The sequence below is a fragment of the Neurospora tetraspora genome (genome assembly GCF_033439725.1).
Source record: "Neurospora tetraspora strain CBS 560.94 chromosome Unknown B0H65scaffold_9, whole genome shotgun sequence".
Classification (NCBI taxonomy): domain Eukaryota; kingdom Fungi; phylum Ascomycota; class Sordariomycetes; order Sordariales; family Sordariaceae; genus Neurospora; species Neurospora tetraspora.
The window spans coordinates 410,140-429,460 of record NW_026944391.1 but is presented as its reverse complement, the minus strand read 5'-3'; the positions used below and the strand labels follow the sequence as shown (position 1 = coordinate 429,460).

The window sequence follows — 19,321 nt, the reverse complement described above, 5'->3', positions numbered from 1 at the left end:
AGTGACAACGGGTGTGTCGCCCCTTGTTCTCCCCGCGTGCCGCCCTGCCGCCTTGTCAGTGTTGGGTGTCAATCCCAAGAGGGTGGGTAGTGAACCGGGAATAAATGGAAAGCCAAGTGAAAGAGAACACTCTGCATCCTTCCATTGCCTTTCTCTTCACGGTCAAGGTACGAGGATGCAGCAGGATCGTATGTTTGGCCAAGTCAGACAAGGGGCTCAAGCTAGAGGGCAGTGGGCGACTCATCCATCCTGGCTCACCTCCAGGGTCATGGTCAGCATCTTGGACCTGTCTTGTGACAAAGGGACCAGGGCACTTTCACCCATTTCCGAGATCCGCACGAGATCCGGAGCAAACAAAACGTTGGAGAGAGAGGTTTCGGCATGTCCTTGCCGGTTCGGCTTGACTCGAACGGACATCATCTACCAACAAAGCACAAAGAAAAAGTGAGTGCTTTCCGGACCACTTTCCGGACCACTTTCCGGACCATTTGCAAGTATATCATGTCTAGCACCTGCTACAATGGGATTATATCCGTAGGGGGCCACCGATTCCGCTCTTTTAGAGGCTCCAACCCGAACTGAAAGCGGGGGGCCCGTTCGGCTGCTTTAGTGTGAAGAGCGTGCTTCCACTTACTTAAAAGCTTTCTTTTCCCGGAAAACAAACCCGAGCGAGCGCGAGCAGGATGGGCAGTAGACCTAATCGTCAGTTCCTGAGTCACTCTCTCATCTTCACCGTACCTTTTGGCATTTAGTGGTATGCTTGTTGGGTGATACGTCCTTAGCCATCGTTGTCCTCGTACTTGGAATCCAGACTTTGTCTCGTTGCTGTTGTTGTTGTTAGACCAACAACCAACAACCAACACATCAGGCCACCAGGGGTGTCATGCTCATTCTCTTGATGCTGTGATATCAAGTCTTTTGCTCATGCCCTGTTGAGGTTGTATCAGTAATTTCTGTTTCATCCTGGGCTCCACCTGCCTGCTCGTCTGCATTTTTGTTTTTTTTGCTTCCTCGGAAATCTGAACTCTCTCCTTTGCCAACTACATACACTTGCGGGCATAGTCAAGGAGGCTGGAATGACTTTGGGTTTCAACTCTTCAACGGCTCCGGCGCCGTCTCGTCAGCATGCAGGCTTCCCGCCATCCGATCAGGCCAGGGCCGCAATTGGACCCGAGTCCAAGTCTCTTTCTGGTGAAAGCCCGGAAGACAGTGATGCTGTTCAGAAAGAGGTCGAGTTCAAGGAGGGAGGATATGGCTGGTTAGTCTCGCCTAGTTATCCCATACTATATGTATACCTCCATTATTTACTGACGTTCATGACCTTTAGGGTGGTGGTCTTCGGTGTATGGCTTGTGAATATGCATACGTGGGGCCTCAACTCGGTAAGGCTTCCTCCCCGTGCTTTCTCTTGAACAACAGGTGAAGGACAACCGCTGACTCAGTTATACACCATATAGTCCTATGCCATCTTCTTAGCCTACTACTTGCGATCCGGCACAATCATAGGAGCGTCCCCTCTGTTCTTCGCCTTCATTGGCGGTCTCTCTTGTTCGATAGGTGCGCTTCTCTTACCAAAGCCTTTTCCCCTATGAAGTAACGATGCCCGGTGTCCGCTAACACTCCGTTTTGTTCTCTCTCATAGCTCTTCTCGTGTCGCCCCTTGCCACTCATAGTATCAAAACTCTCGGGACTAGGATCACACTCTTCATAGGTGTTGTCTTCGAAGCGCAAGTCACCCTAGACTAACATGTCTTTCCCTTCTGTTCCACCAAGTTGACCTTTTCGCTAACCGTATCTTGGTTGGAACTTGCAGCGGCTCATTCATCGGCGCCTCCTTCTCTACCCATGCGTGGCAGCTTCTTCTGAGCCAGGGCGTCTGCTTCGGCTCTGGTATGGGTTTCTGCTTCACAGCTACCGTCGGCGTTGTCCCGCAATGGTTCACCAAGCGGCGATCTTTCGCCAACGCCCTGGCAACAGGCGGTTCCGGATTCGGTGGTCTCACCTACGCCCTGGGAGCGAACGCCATGATCACGCATCTCGGGTTGGAGTGGGCATTCCGCATCCTGGCCATCATCTGCTTCGTCGTGAATGGCTGCGTCTGTCTGATCATGAAGGATCGCAACAAAGCCGTCGGAGCCAAGCATATAGCCTTCCACAAGGACCTCTTCTTCCAGCCTGAGTACTGGCTCTTCGTCGGCTGGGGATTCTTTGGTATCATCGGCTATATCATCGTCGTCTTCTCCATTGCGGACTATGCTTTACAAGCTGGCTTCACTAGCGATCAAGCATCGTTGGCGTCGGCCATGTTCAATTGTAAGTGTCACCACCCATTTCCCTCGCACTGAAAGTATGGCAAATAGTGTTTCAGTCTTGTTCATCCACGCTAACCATCTCAACTCCTCGTCCTCGCAGTATCCCAAGCGCTTGGCAGACCTGCCATCGGCCTCCTCAGCGACAGGCTAGGAAGGTTGAACGTCGCTGGAATAGGGACACTTATTGCCAGTGTAACTGCCTTCTTTTTGTGGATTTTCGCCGGCAAATACTTCGCAGGGCTCATCATCTACGCGCTCTTTGGGGCGGTAGCCGGTATTCTCTGGCCATGCGTGGGGCCTGTAGCAGCAGAGGTTGTTGGTATACAGTTGTTGCCCGCAGGTAAGTGACAACCATTCATACGTGTACGGGCTAATCCCCATCTCCTCGTGAAAGGCTAACGTTGTGGACTGGCAGCTCTTTCCGTCTACTGGATTATCCTGGTTTTCCCTGCCACATTGTGAGTTTCCACCATTGATGATTTGCGTTGTCCAAAAAAGAAAGACATGTTGGCTAACCGGTCTCACAATACAGTGCCGAAGTGATCGGATTGAGTCTCAAGCGGGAGATGATCGGAGCAGGCGTCTACTTGAATGTGCAGGTATTCACTGGCTTCATGTTTTTTGCATCCTTCTTATCCAGTAAGTATACCCCTCGACTCCTCTCCCTAATTCACCAAATACCCGCGTGTTTTCTAACCATGCCTTCTTCATGCAGTGTGGCTCCTGAGAAGCTGGAAACTCCGTCAGATGGAGTCGCTCGGCCTGGATGAAAAGGAGCAGGAGGCGGCCATCCATAATGCCGCTGCCATCCATCCCAGCGAGGAAAAGAAGCATGAGTCGACTTCTACCAGGCGACAACAAAACATCGTTATCTCGTACATAACGAACATGTTCGTCATGAAGCGTCTGTAACTTCATATACGGTCGTTTACGAGGGATCACGTATATAGGCCCCCCTTGGATACAACATCCTTCATGTCATTTGTGACGATGATCATGAAATACATAGTCAATGAATTCTAATCTTAATCGACGACTCTCTTGGAGCCTGTACTCTTGATGTTTCCTTCGATTGACCACCGCAGTCTGGCAACGTTGAATGGCCCACCTACAGTCCAATACTGGTTTGTTTATTAATTCGAGACCTCTGGTTAACTTCCCTAGGCATTTTCATATCGTATTGATTCGTTCCGTTCTATGACTAAAGCGTGATCTTACCTTGAAAATGCTATTTCCGAAATTTAACATATTCATTTGGAATTTTGTTGATGCCTTTCCGATCCGTTCTTAGTTAGCTATTCATTTTGTCATTATAAGGTTTGGGATAGTTCGGAATGGATCTCGTCCAATGTACTCGCAATAGTAAGTTTAATAAATAAACCAGCACTAGATTGTACAAGAAGGATGCATCTATCTGCGAGACAACTCAATCGCCTTAGCCGCCGCCTCCTCAAAGTCATCAAAGGCATAAAGCGGCAGCTGACTATCCGCAATGATCTTCTGTCCTTCTTTCTCATTCGTACCCCTGATCCTCACCACAACAGGAACCGTAAGCGACAGCTCCCGGAAGGCCATAATGATGCCGCGGGCAATCATATCACCCAGCGTCAGTCCTCCAAAGATATTCACAAACACGACCCTTACCCGCGGATCCTGCAGTATGATCCTGAAGCTTTCTTTCACTGTTTCGCTGGTCGCCTTGCCGCCCGTGTCCAAGAAGTTGGCCGCCTTCCCGCCCACGTCCGCCAGAGCGTCGACCGTGTTCATAGCCAGCCCGGCCCCGTTCACCAGCGTTCCGATTGTCGCGTCTTCCCCGGGTAGCTTGACGTACACGATGCCGCTCCGCTGCGCCTCGATCGCGGCCGGCTCATTGGTGGCGCGGACATACATGGCCTTGATCTTGTCCTGGGGCGTGCCGTTGCGGAAGGTGGCTTGGTCGAAGGCAAAGCGGGCATGGACGACTTTGATCTCTCCGAGCCGCTCGACGATGTGCGTCGTGAGGAGGAGTCCCTCCTGTTCGTAGAAGAGCCTCGTCAAGGTCTTGATGAGCCGTGGGAGTGAGTCGACCGCGCTGTCACCCTTGTTGCTCAGCTGGAGGTGGCTCGCGATTCGTTCGATGGCCAAGTCGTCGGGTCCCCGGCGGTAGTCAAATGGAAAGCTCTTGACTGGCGCGGTGGTGCGCTGGGCCTCTTCCATCCAGTCTTCGATAGAAGGGGCGACCAGGATGGAAGGAGAGCGTGCTGAGCGGTCGATGCCGACAGCGAGGAGGCGGCGGGTGCCGTGGCCGGAATATGGGCCGCAGTTGATCCCGCCGCGGACGCGGAGCTCAGCAAAGCACGGGTTCACATCGAGATAGATGCTCCGTCGCTGTTGATGCTGGTGCTTGTTATGGACGGATGAACCGGTCACGAGGGGACGCCGTTCGGGTCCTCTCATGGAGTGAAGCTGACGCCTTTGCGTGCCGCTCGCGAAAGGATTGGATCCGCTCGTCGTGCCGGACCCAGCTGTGCCTTGCAATTTTGTCTTCAAGATGTCGCCTATCTTGGCTGGGTGATTAACCAGGGTCACACCAGCATCCTCGAGTGCTGTGATCTTCGCCTTTGCAGTGGGTTCCCTGAGGGACGTAAAAGCACCGGCGTGTCCCATGATCCGGCCTGGTGCTTCATTTACACCGGCTATAAGACCAACAATTGGCCTTTGTGATGTACCATATTAGCTTTTCCGTAGACAGCCCGAGTACGGAGGGGGTATGGTTTAGTAGGTTGTATGACTTACTTGGGAGATTCACTGCGAGAGTAGTATTCTTTGATCCAGGCTGCAGCTTCAAGCTCTCCCATTCCACCGATTTCGCCAATCAAAGCGATGGCCTCAGTGTCTGGATCTTTCTCAAGGACACTCAACGCTTCTACCATGTCCGTCCCGGGTACCATGTCGCCGCCTACGCCTATGCACAGGCTCTGACCCAATCCCGCCCTGGTTGTTGATGCCACAGCTGCGAAGTAAGCAGTGATTAGCATGAGACGAGCACCTTTATTTGAGGGATGACTCCATAGCCACATTGGGAAACGGAGAGTACTGCCTACTTTCGTAACTCAGAGTGCCCGATTTGGCTACAATACCCACCCGCCCAGGCGAAAAGCATGGCAATGGTTGGAACCCTATCAAGAGATCGACATGTTAGTCTTCACCTTTACTAGAGGCACAAATCCCACCCGCGATATGCTATATGCGGGCGCTCGAGACTCCTTGCGTACCTATACGACACTTCCCTACAGCCGAGATGATGCCGGGAGAGTTAGGACCGACAAGTCTAGACTTGGACTGAGTCTTGAGTATGGAATGGATCTGAACATCCAAGTGTCAGTACATGACGACCGAGTACAGTTGGGCCTCTTGTGCGAGAAGCTTACCCTGAGCATGTCGTGAACTGGAATATGCTCAGCGACAGCTACTATAAGGGGCACTTCGGCTTCGATGGCCTCTTCGATAGCCCCGGGGGCCTGATGGGCGGCAACATAGATGGCGGTTGCGTCTGGCTTGAGTTGCTCCATAGCCTATAAGTCGCGGGGACCCCAGTGTTAGCTCTTTCAGAATCGGATGAGAGGCCTGGCCAGGACGTAGAGAGCTGGCTGCCGGTGGCGGTTCTAACCTGGCGGACGGAGGGTAGCACGGGAAGGCCGAGATGCTCTCCGGTGCGGCCCGGTGTCACACCACCGACTATCTTGGTCCCCCATGCTAAAGAATCCTTAGCATTTGCTGTGGCCTGTTTCCCTGTGAATCCCTGAAAGATTACTCGCGTGTTGCTGTTGATTCGAAGGAACGACAGAGTGTCTGCGTATGAGCCATGTAGGGGTTGACAGGTGGCGAAGGAACGTCGGCTGCTTGATGGCGTTTGTAGCCTACAAGCCCATTGGCTTTGAAGGCTATGTACGGGTGAGCAATGCCTAGCGTGTTGATACATTTTCATGTTGATTTAGTTGATCACCACTGGCCGCCGTGGTGCAGGGGATTCTGGGAATATCTGTGTAAGTTGCAGAAATCCACCAGGCACAATGGATTGTTGTAGTACACTCAAATCAGTAGGCAACGATATTGGACGGTTACCGTTATATAAGGGTGTGCTCTGGTAAAGATGGCACAAGTGTGATTGTAAACAACGGCAAGGCCTTTTTGAAGATGGAAGTCGAGATCCATTTTAGAAAGATGGAGAAGCAAGAAGAGCCGTCTTGACTTGATCCAGCTTTCCGGAAGACATTTAGTTCCGACCTCCACGTTGTCTTGCCGTTCTTGCCTGTCAGTAGGACGAATTAATGCGGCCGACCCGGTAGCGGACTTGTGAAACGGTAAACTCGGAGCCGTAACGGTGATGGCCCCCGCCCTCCGCACAAATGGTTGGCGCTAGCTGATGGCAGGGGTAGCAAGTGTTTGTGGTACAACTTGCAAGCTTTTGACAAGACAGACGATTTGAGAAATGGAAGGAGACGTCGGCAAAGTCGGATACCGCTCCGGGAAAGCAAGGCCAAAGAAGGGTTTTTTTTTTTTTTTTTCTTCAACGCTGGTGGCAACTCGAGTCTCTCACCACCGCAACTCTCCCTTCACACCCTTTTCAGCCTCAGCGGGCGTACTTGCTGGTTCGTTTTCTTTGAAGCCTAGGTTTTTGAAATCATCCTTGGCCATCAAGTTGCTGAATATCAACATGGTTAGCAGACAGAGACGTCCAAGGGAGATGTAGCTGCCACCCACCGTTCCATGCGGCATGCGAGATAGGCCTTTGCCAGCGACCGACACTCATCTTCGTTGACTCCCTTGACCCTCTTGATGCAGGCAAGGTAGGTTGTCATGACGTGTTTGCATTCTCCTGGAGGGCAAAGTATGAGTGAGAGTTACATGCACTGAGTGGTGAATCCTTACCGTCATGATCCAGGGGAAAGCTCCCTCTCTGGGGCCTTGAGGTGTTGGTCAGTTTTCAATGCAGAACATGGCATTCTCGGCTCGTTGACTTACGGCGTGGGCTTTGTTGTTGGCAAGGCGCCAGGACTTCCAAAAGTACTCATATTGCAAAGCCGGTGATGGTAAAGTTGATAGTCAAACGAAACCTGGGCAGGATACTTTGGTCCTTGTTTTCCTTAAAATTGTGGTTTTCCTTCTCTTGCAGGGCGTCCGCAGTTTGGGATTCGAGGTGTGCGACTTGGATGTGGATGAAATGCGCCTGGGCCTGGAATGGTCCCGAGTGCCTTAACACGATAGGCGCCCGGATTGCCTGTCTTCAGGGCATGCTCTGTTAGTGCAGCTGGGTAAGCGCTGAAATGGAAGGTCACTGTACCCGGGCTGTATCGGGGTGGACTGTATATTGTGGATGGAGATGCCCTCTCGGGACCATAGAACTACGGGTTAGGGAACTATTAAAGGATGCGTTCTGGATGCATACCGGAAACAGACTTGGATGTTTAGGCCATCGATATGTGCTGGACGACCTCCGAAGGTCTCTCACTCCGCCCTCCGCCCGCCGTTGTCCGAGTCCGCGGTCCGCAACCCGGCCGGGAGCCAAGGACTTCGGATGAACGGACGAGCCAGAGGATGCACCGTGTCATGCCTGCCCATCCCCGCCATCCCGCCGTCCCCGCTGTCGGCTTCAACCTCAATAGTGTATGTACATTGTAGAAGTACTTGGTAGTCGAGCTTCAAATTCTGACCTTTTGTTTTGGCCGCGGGGAGCCAGTCAGGTAGCGGAACGGCTGCATGAAGGCCTGGAAACCTGTTCATCAGGCCGGGTCGGGTTCGATGCCCGGGTGCAGGCGCGACGACAACGCATCAACTTCCAAACTTTTATCGACCAAGTGAAAGTGGGGACCTGGGACTCGACCCGACCAGGAACCGACCCCTCCCTCTCCCTCACTGTGTGTGAGTGCTTTGGATTCTGGAAGCGCCCCCCGGTTATAGATTTTTGGCATCCACATCAACATCCACATCCACACCCACCACCGGGGCGCCGCGACATTCTGCTGAGGGTATCCCTCATCGCTTCAGGTTTCGAGCTGTCAGTGTGCTGCATTGGATTCAGTTGTACGTACTCGCTGCACTTGGACAGATCATCGATCGCCTCGTGCCTCGTGCCTTGTGCCTTGTCCCGCCAGCCAGCAGCCTCTTGCGCCTTTGCCCAGTCAAGGCAACTTTCTTGCTCGTAAATTCTTTTCCCGTCCTGAAGCCGATTCTGTCGCCAGCCGAGCCTCTTCTCCTGCCACCCGCCCGCACGGCCGCCAACCACCTAGCGCTCGTCTTGTATATACCAACTATCCGAATCGACGAGGCCATCGACCCTCACCCCATCAGGATACGCCCAGCCCGCCCGCGCGACCACCCGAACCGTGACCTCGTCCTGCCCGACCTCGGGCCCGATTTCACACTTGCGCTCAACCCCGGCTTCCGCCCACCTTTTCGCTTGCGCTTTCTGAACGCGATCCGCTCAACCGTCGTCATGGCTGCTCTCGGTGACGACCTGCTGGGCGTTGTCAACAAGTTGCAAGACTTGGTCTTCAACACCATCGGAAACGATTCCCTGGATCTGCCCCAAATCGTACGCAAGACCCGCCCACCACCTGAACCTTTCCGCTCCACGCCCGCAACCTCTCCTTGTCCCAATCCTCCAATGCACCGGTCCCCATCTGTCCCATTGCCCTTCCTTTCGCGCCACCAGAATGCTGATGACCCCCGCTCTCCATAACAGGTTGTCGTTGGATCCCAGTCCGCTGGCAAGTCGTCCGTCCTCGAGAACATTGTTGGTCGCGACTTTCTCCCCCGCGGCAGTGGAATCGTTACTCGGAGACCCCTCATTCTTCAGCTGATCAATGTCCCCGCCGACGACGACGCCGAAGATGCGACCAATCCCAGCTACAGGAACCCCAATGCTGCTGGCCGCAACGAGTGGGCAGAGTTTCACCACATTCCCAACCGGAGATTCACCGATTTTGGCGACGTCAAGCGCGAAATCGAAAATGAGACAGCGCGAGTTGCCGGTACCAACAAGGGAATTAACCGCCAGCCCATCAACCTAAAGATCTTCTCTCCCCATGTTTTGAACCTAACGCTCGTTGATTTGCCTGGTCTTACAAAGGTACGCCGCTTGAAGCTCTGGTGAACATGTCGTCACAAGTCTAACGTGTATATGCCCAGGTTCCCATTGGAGACCAGCCCACAGACATTGAGAAGCAGACGCGCAACCTCATCTCCGAGTACATTGCGAAGCCCAACAGTATCGTCTTGGCTGTCTCGCCTGCCAACGTCGACATTGTGAACTCGGAGGCCTTGAAGCTCGCCAGGCATGTCGATCCCATGGGCCGGAGGACCATTGGTGTCCTCACAAAGGTCGATCTCATGGACCACGGAACAAACGCCCTGGACATCCTGTCTGGTCGCGTCTACCCGCTCAAGCTTGGCTGGATTGGCGTGGTAAACAGATCGCAGCAGGACATCCAAGGCAACAAGCCAATGGAAGAGGCCTTGAAGTCCGAGTCCGACTTCTTCAGGCATCATCCCGCGTACCGAAACATCTCCACCCGTTGCGGAACTCAGTTCCTCGCCAGGACCCTCAACACCACCTTGATGGCTCACATTCGCGAACGCCTGCCAGATATCAAGGCTCGTCTTAATACCTTGATGGGTCAAACCCAGCAGGAACTGGCAAGCTACGGGGACATGCACTTCAGTGGCAAGGAGCACCGAGGTTCTCTTATTCTGCAGCTCATGACCAGGTTTGCGTCATCGTTCATCGCGTCCATTGACGGTACCTCGACGGAAATATCGACAAAGGAGCTCTGCGGCGGTGCTCGTATCTACTACATCTTTAACTCGGTCTTTGGAAGCTCTCTCGAATCGATCGACCCCACCTCCAACTTAACCGCCCTCGATATCCGGACCGCGATTCGCAACTCGACTGGTCCCCGGCCTAGTTTGTTTGTACCTGAGATGGCCTTCGATCTCCTTGTCAAGCCCCAGATCAAGCTTCTCGAGCCCCCTAGCCAGCGCTGCGTAGAGTTGGTATACGAGGAGCTCATCAAGATCTGCCACACTTGTGGCTCCACTGAGCTATCGAGGTTTCCCAGGATGCAAGCCAAGCTCATCGAAGTTGTTTCTGACTTGCTTAGGGAACGGCTGGGTCCCTCGTCCAACTATGTCGAGTCGCTAATTTCCATCCAGAGGGCTTACATCAACACTAACCATCCCAACTTCCTCGGTGCGGCTGCAGCAATGAGCCATGTTGTTAGCAATAAGCAGGAGAGAGAGAGGAAGCGTTTGATTCAAGAGGAGCGCGAAAGACGTGAACGGAGACGGCAGAAGGAGCTTGGTGCGAATGGCACCGAGACCCCTGTTGAAGGGGAAGAAGAAGGTACTGCCCTGGAGAAGACGGACAACGTTCACGTGCGCAAGACGGCTGGAAAGGGTGTCCGCAGCAATAGCATGTCCCCGGCTATCCGGGAGAATGGCCCCGGCAGCATTGCGAGCGCTTTGAACGGAGCCAGATCGAATTCTCCTTCTCGCTTCAACGGAGGGCAAGGCGTGGGTAACGCTAAGGAGTCCTTCTTGAACTATTTCTTTGGCAAGGACGGGGCCATTGTTCCCGGTCCTTCGCACAGCGGCAACATTGGCCGCCATGTCAACCAGCCTATGGAGCCTACATTTAGCCAAAGCATGAGACGCCCAGAGGACAGACAGGTGCGGGCGCCCACTCAGTCGATAAGAGCGGATGATGACATGGACTATGTCGGCAGTGCGAAGGGCACCGAGCTTGTAAGTTGGCCATATTCGCTATAAGCCTTTTGCATTTTTGTGCGCCCTATACTAACAATTTTTGAAGCAGAACAATGACGGCGAGCCGGCCATGACAGACCGCGAGGCTATGGAAGCCGAGCTGATCCGGGCTTTGATCAGCTCCTACTTCAACATTGTGCGCGAAAGCATCGCAGATCAGGTGCCCAAGGCGATCATGCATTTGCTTGTCAACCACTGCAAGGATGTGGTGCAGAACCGCCTTGTTAGCGAGCTTTACAAGGAGACGCTGTTTGAGGAGCTGCTTTACGAGGATGATGCAGTGAAAAAGGAGCGGGAGAAGTGCGAAAAGTTGCTCCAGACGTATCGGGAGGCGGCCAAGATCATTGGCGAGGTTGTATAAGGCTGAGCTCTACCCTTCCTTAGGCTACACCTACAGACCTTGGGAGGCCGGCCGACTCTGGTAGCAGCAGTACGACTGGTGTATGTATTATGAACCGAGCAGACTTAGAAAGGGGTTATGGCAGTTTTTCGATGGCGGTACTTGTGGCTTGTGTGTTTTTTTATTTCACGAATCTTGATTTGAAAAGATCCCTGCTGGCTAGCTGATATCTTGCTGTCCCGCTCAGCAAGGGGTGTCATATACGTGAACGGCGACTTTCCCCATTTACGAGGTAAAGTGAGGGCTTTCTGGATAGATAGGATAGAGTGTATACCGAACCAACGGCTTGTATGACATCCAAGCCGTGGCATATAATACTTGTGTAGGTCAATATATATGTCTAGGTAAATGTACATAGATAATAGTGCTCATCACCTAAACTTGACCGAGTTTCACTCGGACGGATAGAAACTCGCAACTGCAGCGAGTGAGTGAGTGAGTGTCTGCACTGTGCCTTCCTACATTATAAGCAGAGTCACTGACGCGTACCACACGGGCCAAACAGCCCAAAGAAGCACAGAAGCCAGCCTGCAACCGCGAGGAGCCTCGACGCACGGACCACGGTTGCGGATTTTAGTGTTGCGGGAAGGTACAAGGCAAATATGGAGGAATCAGTAACGGTTGCAAGTGCCTCTGTGCAGACGAACAGGCAGGAGCGAGACACTAACTAGCTTTTGTTCAGGGTTCCTGCCGCGAACAACCACTTCTTCGACCTAGATACGTCGAACGGGACATTTCTTCACTTCTTCCTTGACCACAACTTTTCCACCCTCCAGGTCATTTTCTGGTCATTAAGCTTATTAGCATCTCTCGTCTCCCACAAACTCATCAAGGTGCATGCAAAGGCCGCGGCCACGAGCACCATCACAACACGGTCAGCAGTTTCGACAATCGCGGCTGCGCTTGGCTGTCTTGTCTCGTGCGAATACCGCCCCGCGCCCTCTGCCATTCACCATTCATTCACCTTTCACCTTTCAACTCAGCAGCTCAACCACGCTCACCATCACCTCCAGCAGTCACATCGCACAACAGAGTTGACGCAGACGGCAGGAAAGCTACTATACCTTTACCGACCTCGGCCGACTTCGCCCATCACTTCTAACTCACAAAGCTAGACTCCCAAGGTGTATCTAGGTAGTCGACGATAGCGCAGAATCCGCGGACCTTCATCTGATGTGGCGCTGAACTGGACTTGACTCGTTTCCGTGCGGTGGATTGGCAGCTTCCGACAGAGAAAGGGAGCTCTGTCACCACTTTCTTCGTCCTTTCAAGGAAAGAAGTTTTCCTCGGTGTCCAAGGACCAGGTCTACCCGATCGTTGTCAACCTTACAGAGCTGTCGAGGTTGTCCTCCTTGCCATTGACAAGTGTTACTACTATAACTGCTACCTTACCTCCGTCCTTCTCCTCTTTCTTCTTTATACTACCTCTACATACTTTCGTTTCCGCTGTCCTTGGTGTCATCATCATTTCCCATCTCATCCAACCGCGTCAGCCAAGGTACTCGTCTGCGTCGTCACGATGACTGGGGATGGAGAAGACGTTCATCCTGGTTCGGTGCCGAAGCGAAATGGCTCAGTTCCAACGTCGAGGGATGATCAAGATCTCAATAGCTCCGTAGAGGTACCCAACTCATCAACAGCGGCCAGCACTGCGCTCGCCGTACCAACACTGACAGAGGCGGACGTCGGCATGGCAGAAGCCCCCAAAATGTCGTTGCTAGGGAAGCGCCAGACTCGCGAACATGCTGCTGATTCCGAGCACTCTCCCGAGTCTAGTGCAGGCGTCAAAAAGGTGAAGCTGGCGCAGGATGACGCTGGACAAACTGGACAAGCTGTCGAATTAAACAAGCTGCCACGGAACAAGTCTCAGCTGCCTGCTGAGGTTTGGCATCACATCTTCAGTTTCTGCCCCCCACGATCACTGGGCAATTTGCTACGCGTTAACAAATTGTTCAACCTCTATCTTGATCCTTCTCCGTCACTGGTCAACAGAGAAGTTCCTCCTCCAAAAGTCAAGGGAGTCTTGGGTTTTCTTAAGCCAAATGTCATCTGGCAGCTTTCCAGGCGGCTTTTTTGGCCACAGATGCCTGTCCCTCTTCGGTCAATGGCCGAGATCGATATGTGGCGGCTTGCTTGCTCACTAAAGTGCCAAAAATGCAACAAGCAACCGGCCCAAAGCCATGCTGCTTCGTCCGATTCCTGCTCTACAGCAGCTGCTCCTTGTCTAGGCCCGGGTCTGGATGGTGTTGCTGTCATCTGGCCCTTCGCTAGTCGCCTCTGCGGCCGCTGCTTGGTAACAACCTCGATGAAGGTATGTCTTACGTCAAAATCTGGAGAATCTCACAACAGGCTAATACGTGCAGGAAATCGATCTTATGGTCTCTCAATCTGTGCCTTCCACAGTTCTTCAGGGGATCCCGTTCGCCTACGTAACGCCAGACCTCCGTGTTCAACCATCCAACACGCCCGACACAGATAAACTAAAACTGTTTTCCCCCACCGACGTCGACGAAGTGACCAAGGAGTTCCATGACGTCCAAGCCCTCGGTCCTGGAGCCATGGACGAATGGATGAAGGGCCTCAATAACCGCGGTAAGAACCTGCAGAATCAGGCATCAAGATGGGAGAAATGGTATATGTCAGGTGGCGTTACAAGGATGCGTACGGAACTTTATCCAGGCTATGTCAACAACAACAAGGTCTCGTCCATCTCGACTTCAAACTCCGCAACGCCTGCCGCATCGCCAACCTCTTATCCAACTGCTCCGCCCGCAACCCGAGCACAAGTGCCCTCGTCGCAGGCTTCTTCTCAAGCACGACAAGAAAGGACCCCTGAGGAGGTCGCTGAACTCAAGGCGATCAGAAAGGCTGAGATTGAGCGACGGGCTCTACTCTTGGATCCTCCCCTTACTCCCAATGTCCTTCAGCATCTTCCTGCGTTCGAAGCGGCCATGCAGATTGTCCTTCCGTTTCAGGACAAGGATTGGGATTTTCTCAAACCTAGACTCCTCACCCAACGAGGCGAGGCAGAACATCGGCACCCTGGACTGGTTGTGGTCAAAGAGGAGGCTCAGCAGGATCGCACCGAGCGTCGTCAACTCGAGGCGACTCTGGCAACAACCAAAGAGGCGAGGGAACTCATCGACAAACAATGGGAGGAGACGCAAGCGCCATTGCGTGCGAGGATAGCCGGTCTTGCTGACGAGGCAATTCGTGAGACTTGGGGCAAGGGCAAGAAAGTGACAAGGGATAATTGCGCCAAGTTTGCCGTTGATGTTCTTTGCTACATACGGAAGCGTTTCTACGCTGAGATCGCCGAGAAGGCCGCTGCTGCTCGCTCCGCTGGCCGGGAAGTCCCGGTCGATCCTCCAGAGGGCCCCTTCACCCAAAAGCTTACCTTGGAGAACATGAAGTGGATCTTCGACACCAAGATCAAGCCTCATACCGAGTCATACCGCAAAGAGCTTTTCTATTGCAATGGGTGTGACACCAACTCGAAAACATTTGGCTTTGAGGGAGTGATCCAACACTACGCAGCCAAACACACGACTGCTCTCAGCTTAGGCACTATCGTTGTTCATTGGAGGGCAGAGTGGCCGCAGTACCCTCCTTTCCGTTATGGTCCCTCCAAACAACCACCTCACAGCCACGGCTTCCGACCATCTTTTGTTGGTAACTTGGGAGGCGCTGTTTTGCCACAGGGACACAACTACCCGTCCACGAATGGACACGCCGGGCTTCCTCCCTATCAACCCTATCCAGCACCTGGATATCATACTGCGCCATATCCAGAACAGTATCAGGCAATCCCTCCGCCAGTCTACCCCCAAGGCCCCTATGCTCCCGCTCCACAACAGCCCCTTTATGGACAGCCGCCGCCCCCACCACCACAGCAGCAGCAGCAGCCCTATGTAGCTCAGCCGCCCTTGTATCCGCCTTACCAACCTCCGGCTACAACGTACCCTCCCCCCGCTACCAGCGAGCCGCCACAAGGATATGGGCCACCGCCACCTGCGGTACAAGCCTACAACTACAACTCTTTCCAGGCAAATGCTCACAATTCGTACCCTGGAATACAACCTCCTGGATACCCCGACAGCTACCAGATCAGGCTCGAGGAAGTTGCTCGGTCATCGCGCGAAATCTGGAACAGTCTTGGGGTCATCAGAGACCTGCCAGGCAGCATTAGGGTCTTCGTCACGATCCATCATCTCGTCAAACGGTTTCATGCAAGGTTTGGCGAGGTTCCTCCCTTTGCTATGTTCATCGACGGTCTTTCCAATAATAAGGACATGCGACCTGTGCGGAACGTGAACGGCCTGGTCTGTAAAGCCTGCCATTTTGGACTTGGAAATGCTCCGCACGTACAGGAGGACAGAAAAACCTTTTCTCTGCCGCAGCTGGTTAATCACTTCCAATCCAAACATATCGAGCCTATGCAGGCCCAGGGAGTCTACCCACTGCTTGACTGGGTCCTGGATATGGTTTTGCTCCCCAATCTCGATACACTTTCAAGATTAAGAATGTGTGGCGAGCCCCAAAGGGGTATGCTTGCAGATGCCCTGCCACATCTCTTCCAACCCCGTTCGGCGTCTGTTCAACAATACCCTTCACCGTACCCGGTGCCGTCTAAGGGTAGGCACATCGAGTTCTCGGGACTGGGGATGAACGGTCTCGCCGGTCGTGAACAACCATACAGTGGCTCCCCCGCCCCAAGGCAATATTCATCGGCGGATCATTCTTCTAACAGAGACTCTGGCAACATGGTCCCACCTACCCTCACCAATAGCCGCTCTGATGCTCCTCAGAACGGCTATGTTTCGGAGCAACAACCAAGCTTAAACTCGGCTGTCCCGAATACCTCTGAATATGGAAGAGACGTGCAAGACGAAGGCAGGGTGGTTCAAGCACGAAGCTTTCGTGAGTCTGACATCAGAAGCAGGGATAACGAGGACAGGCATGGGAATTTTCAGCCAGCTATGGAGAGTGCCCGTTTATCCTTTAAGGAAGCCAAGAAGATTGAGGCCGAAACTGAGGAGTGGAATCAGGGATGGAGTACAAGCAGGACTGAGTCCGGCAAGCCATATTCCTCGTACCAAAATTCCGGCGCTGGAGAAAATGCCGATCGGCCGCGTGAAGCTTCATTGGTTCAGCGCCCAGCAACTCACACGCCTCCACGACCCTCAATGGCGGTCACTCGGGCAATGCAACCCTCGTCAATTACTGGACACGAGGAAATGTTGAATCTACAGCACCAAGGACATCCTTCGGCGGTTACTCACCGACATAGAGATTTAAGTGATCGCCCTTACACCGTCGAGCACGGAATGGCCCCAGCCTCGGGCGCCGCACCCGCATCAAGAATCTATAACCGCTACGACGAGGTTTCCAGGCGTTCGAGGTCCCCGGTGTACGGTGCCAGTTACCAGTCGGTGCCGCCGAGGAGAGATCGGAGTCCGTTGATGCAGCAGGTTGCACCGGCCTATCTCTCTGGGGCTGGAGCACCTCCCCTGAACGACGAGATGGGGTATAGAGGCTATCGTTCACAAACAGTTGTGCCGGAATATTTCCCAAGGCGAGCTGACACTGAGGTATACGACCGACCTCCTCCCCGGCCGGAGTATCATGATCATAACCATACCCCTAGACCGGAGTACTATCGCAATCCGGTGGACGCCCGGTCTCACTCACGGCCGCCGGCGCCGGCGCCGGCGCCGCCTGCCGACACATATGAGATCGTGCAAGTTAGGGACGAGCAAGGAGAGTATCTCATCCGGCGCCCCGTGCGACGGGAAGCGGCAGCCCAATCTTTCCACGACGTGGGACGCAGGGCCTATCGGGACGCGGATCCTTACGGTGCCGTTCCATATGCTGACAGCGAGCAGCCTGTCTATGCCGCGGATTCGCGCGGCGCTCCAGCCGGAGCATATACTAGACACGGTACAGTGATGAGAGAGGATACACAGCGAGGAACCCGTGGAGGGGATCCTTACTATGAGGAGTATGACCCTCGATATCCCGCTGCCTCGTGAGCCTAGTTTGGCCCAGAATGTGCCACTTTTAGCTTTGTTTGCCCTGAGTTTGAAATACGAGGGGTAAAAAGGGGCCACTTTCGGTCCATCTCACACTTATTCTTGAAATGGTTTTCTTATTATCTTGCTTTAAAACATCGGTTTGTAGGGTTTATGTCAGTGTGGAGGTATTCGACTCGGAAAGGGAAGATATCAAGATCGTTAAGCAACGAAAGATGGAGAATGGGCGCTGTCAGGGTGATAGATATCCAAAAGCGGGTCTTATAGAGAAGCTCCAACGGAGTGATATTCAGGTACTAGAGACATTCTAGGTACCATTTACAGTGACGGCCATTACTGCACTCCACGTGTAGAGGCGTGTTTGTCGCATCTCAGAGATTGGGCATCATGCAGATTCCATTGGTCGATCCGGTTTCTTTGTTCCATGCTCCTTCTATTGAATCGTTTCAAGGACTGAACGAGACAATGGCCCGGTACGTACCGCGGGTTTGTTTCATCAGCTTTGGTGGTACAGCACAGTTGGACATGTGGCGTTCAAGGGTCGGAGAATTGTTAAAAGTATTGTAGTCGGTTCGTAGCCAATGCCAGGTCTTGTTTGAGGGTGGTGTCCACATTCGCCCGAGCGATCCTGCGGTCACCCTACGTGCCTCCCTCTCAGAAGACAGTCTGACGGTTTGCAATGGCTCATGCGCCCTTGTGGGTTCTTCCCGAGCCATGTCCTGCTGGTCAGACTGTTTGGTCAAAGCTGGTTTGTTGGCTCGGGGGCTGTCGTCCTTTCAATTTAGTTTTTGTTCCAACCAGTACGGCGTTTGCAGATGCTACCGTGACAAAGTGCGAGTGTTTCTGGGGTCCGCGGTTTCCAAGCCTCCCAGGAAGAAGTGAAACACGATGCTGATTGGCAGGCATGTCATCACAGCCCATGCAGGGGCAAACCCGCCCCCCTGACGTCTTTGCCTTTGCCATAGGTTCATGGTTGGCAACAATGGGTGCACATTGTAGGACATTGTACGCCGCTGTGGGATTGTGGACGTAAAAAGAAAATCAGCCGTCAGACTCGACAGGTCAGGCGTGTCATGCGTCGTCGTGGTACGCCATAGTCGTCTCTTGGGCGGAAGTGTTGGTGATGCGGGATCCAGTTGTGCGAGCACTTGGCGGCAACGGCCGGGAATCAAAGAGGAAACAAGCGCCAGCTGTTCGGGTGCCAAGAATCAAGTTCGAGTGACAAGGAGGCCTGCGAGGGCCTAACAAAAGCCGTTGTCAGGAGGGTTTGTCCGTCATGGCGGCTTGGGCATTGAAGTCTAGATGGAGCGCGGCTGGTACGTACTGGTCTCGATTCATGGATGAGGCTATACCGCTAATTCTCATTCAACTGGGTTTTATCTACCCGCAGAAACTAGGCCTACTCTAGTCTAGGACGCTTGCGCTGTTGTGTGATCCGCTCGAGCCGCTGCAAGTCACTTGCATGCCAGCTTGCCATTCAAGCTTTGAGTGGTTCGTTAAGTCTGTCGGCGACGATGGCGCCCCAGTTCTGAGGTGACTCCTAGATATGCTAGACTGTAAGAGGGAAGGATAAAACCCAGTTGAATGAGAAAAAGCGGTATCTAGCAAGTGATCACCCGGTCCCCTGGCACCAGTCCCCATCTTACTAGGCCTTCACATTCGTCCAAGCTTCTGTGACACACTTGATTGGCCCGTGGCCCCCAGTCCTTCATTCACTGCCCGTTTGCTCCTTTTGGACTGATCCTCCACTCAATTGGACTTCAAGACGTTGA

At 53.3% G+C, this 19,321-nt stretch overlaps 5 protein-coding genes across 5 annotated transcripts; 3 read left to right on the top strand and 2 right to left on the bottom strand.

Annotated features, from left to right (window-relative positions):
- Positions 1 to 1,236: 1,236 nt before the first annotated feature.
- Positions 1,237 to 3,507, top strand: B0H65DRAFT_479854 (major facilitator superfamily domain-containing protein). The gene is made up of 8 exons (XM_062827548.1): positions 1,237 to 1,382; positions 1,458 to 1,557; positions 1,643 to 1,727; positions 1,814 to 2,313; positions 2,413 to 2,652; positions 2,728 to 2,770; positions 2,845 to 2,951; positions 3,028 to 3,507. The coding sequence occupies exons 1-8, from the start codon at positions 1,317 to 1,319 to the stop codon at positions 3,222 to 3,224; spliced, it is 1,338 nt and encodes a 445-aa protein (XP_062676946.1). The 5' UTR covers positions 1,237 to 1,316; the 3' UTR covers positions 3,225 to 3,507.
- A 148-nt stretch (positions 3,508 to 3,655) lies between these two features.
- B0H65DRAFT_332065 (succinyl-CoA synthetase-like protein) lies at positions 3,656 to 6,715 on the bottom strand. Its single transcript, XM_062823518.1, has 6 exons — positions 5,962 to 6,715; positions 5,723 to 5,866; positions 5,567 to 5,657; positions 5,396 to 5,470; positions 5,088 to 5,304; positions 3,656 to 5,007 (listed from the first exon to the last, which is right to left on the bottom strand). The coding sequence occupies exons 1-6, from the start codon at positions 6,277 to 6,279 to the stop codon at positions 3,723 to 3,725; spliced, it is 2,130 nt and encodes a 709-aa protein (XP_062676945.1). The 5' UTR covers positions 6,280 to 6,715; the 3' UTR covers positions 3,656 to 3,722.
- B0H65DRAFT_332072 (uncharacterized protein) lies at positions 6,467 to 7,747 on the bottom strand. Its single transcript, XM_062823519.1, has 5 exons — positions 7,741 to 7,747; positions 7,317 to 7,572; positions 7,224 to 7,258; positions 7,056 to 7,170; positions 6,467 to 6,996 (listed from the first exon to the last, which is right to left on the bottom strand). The coding sequence occupies exons 2-5, from the start codon at positions 7,364 to 7,366 to the stop codon at positions 6,888 to 6,890; spliced, it is 309 nt and encodes a 102-aa protein (XP_062676944.1). The 5' UTR covers positions 7,367 to 7,572; positions 7,741 to 7,747; the 3' UTR covers positions 6,467 to 6,887.
- A 1,040-nt stretch (positions 7,748 to 8,787) lies between these two features.
- B0H65DRAFT_533821 (Dynamin central region-domain-containing protein) lies at positions 8,788 to 11,844 on the top strand (the record flags this gene model as incomplete). Its single annotated transcript, XM_062828987.1, has 4 exons — positions 8,788 to 8,886; positions 9,037 to 9,423; positions 9,483 to 11,096; positions 11,164 to 11,844. The coding sequence occupies 4 exons, from the start codon at positions 8,788 to 8,790 to the stop codon at positions 11,476 to 11,478; spliced, it is 2,415 nt and encodes an 804-aa protein (XP_062676943.1). The 3' UTR covers positions 11,479 to 11,844.
- A 907-nt stretch (positions 11,845 to 12,751) lies between these two features.
- On the top strand, positions 12,752 to 17,772 carry B0H65DRAFT_331918 (uncharacterized protein). The gene is made up of 2 exons (XM_062823516.1): positions 12,752 to 13,828; positions 13,881 to 17,772. Exons 1-2 carry the CDS (start codon positions 13,037 to 13,039, stop codon positions 17,547 to 17,549), a joined length of 4,461 nt encoding a protein of 1,486 aa, XP_062676942.1. The 5' UTR covers positions 12,752 to 13,036; the 3' UTR covers positions 17,550 to 17,772.
- The last annotated feature ends 1,549 nt before the right edge of the window (positions 17,773 to 19,321 follow it).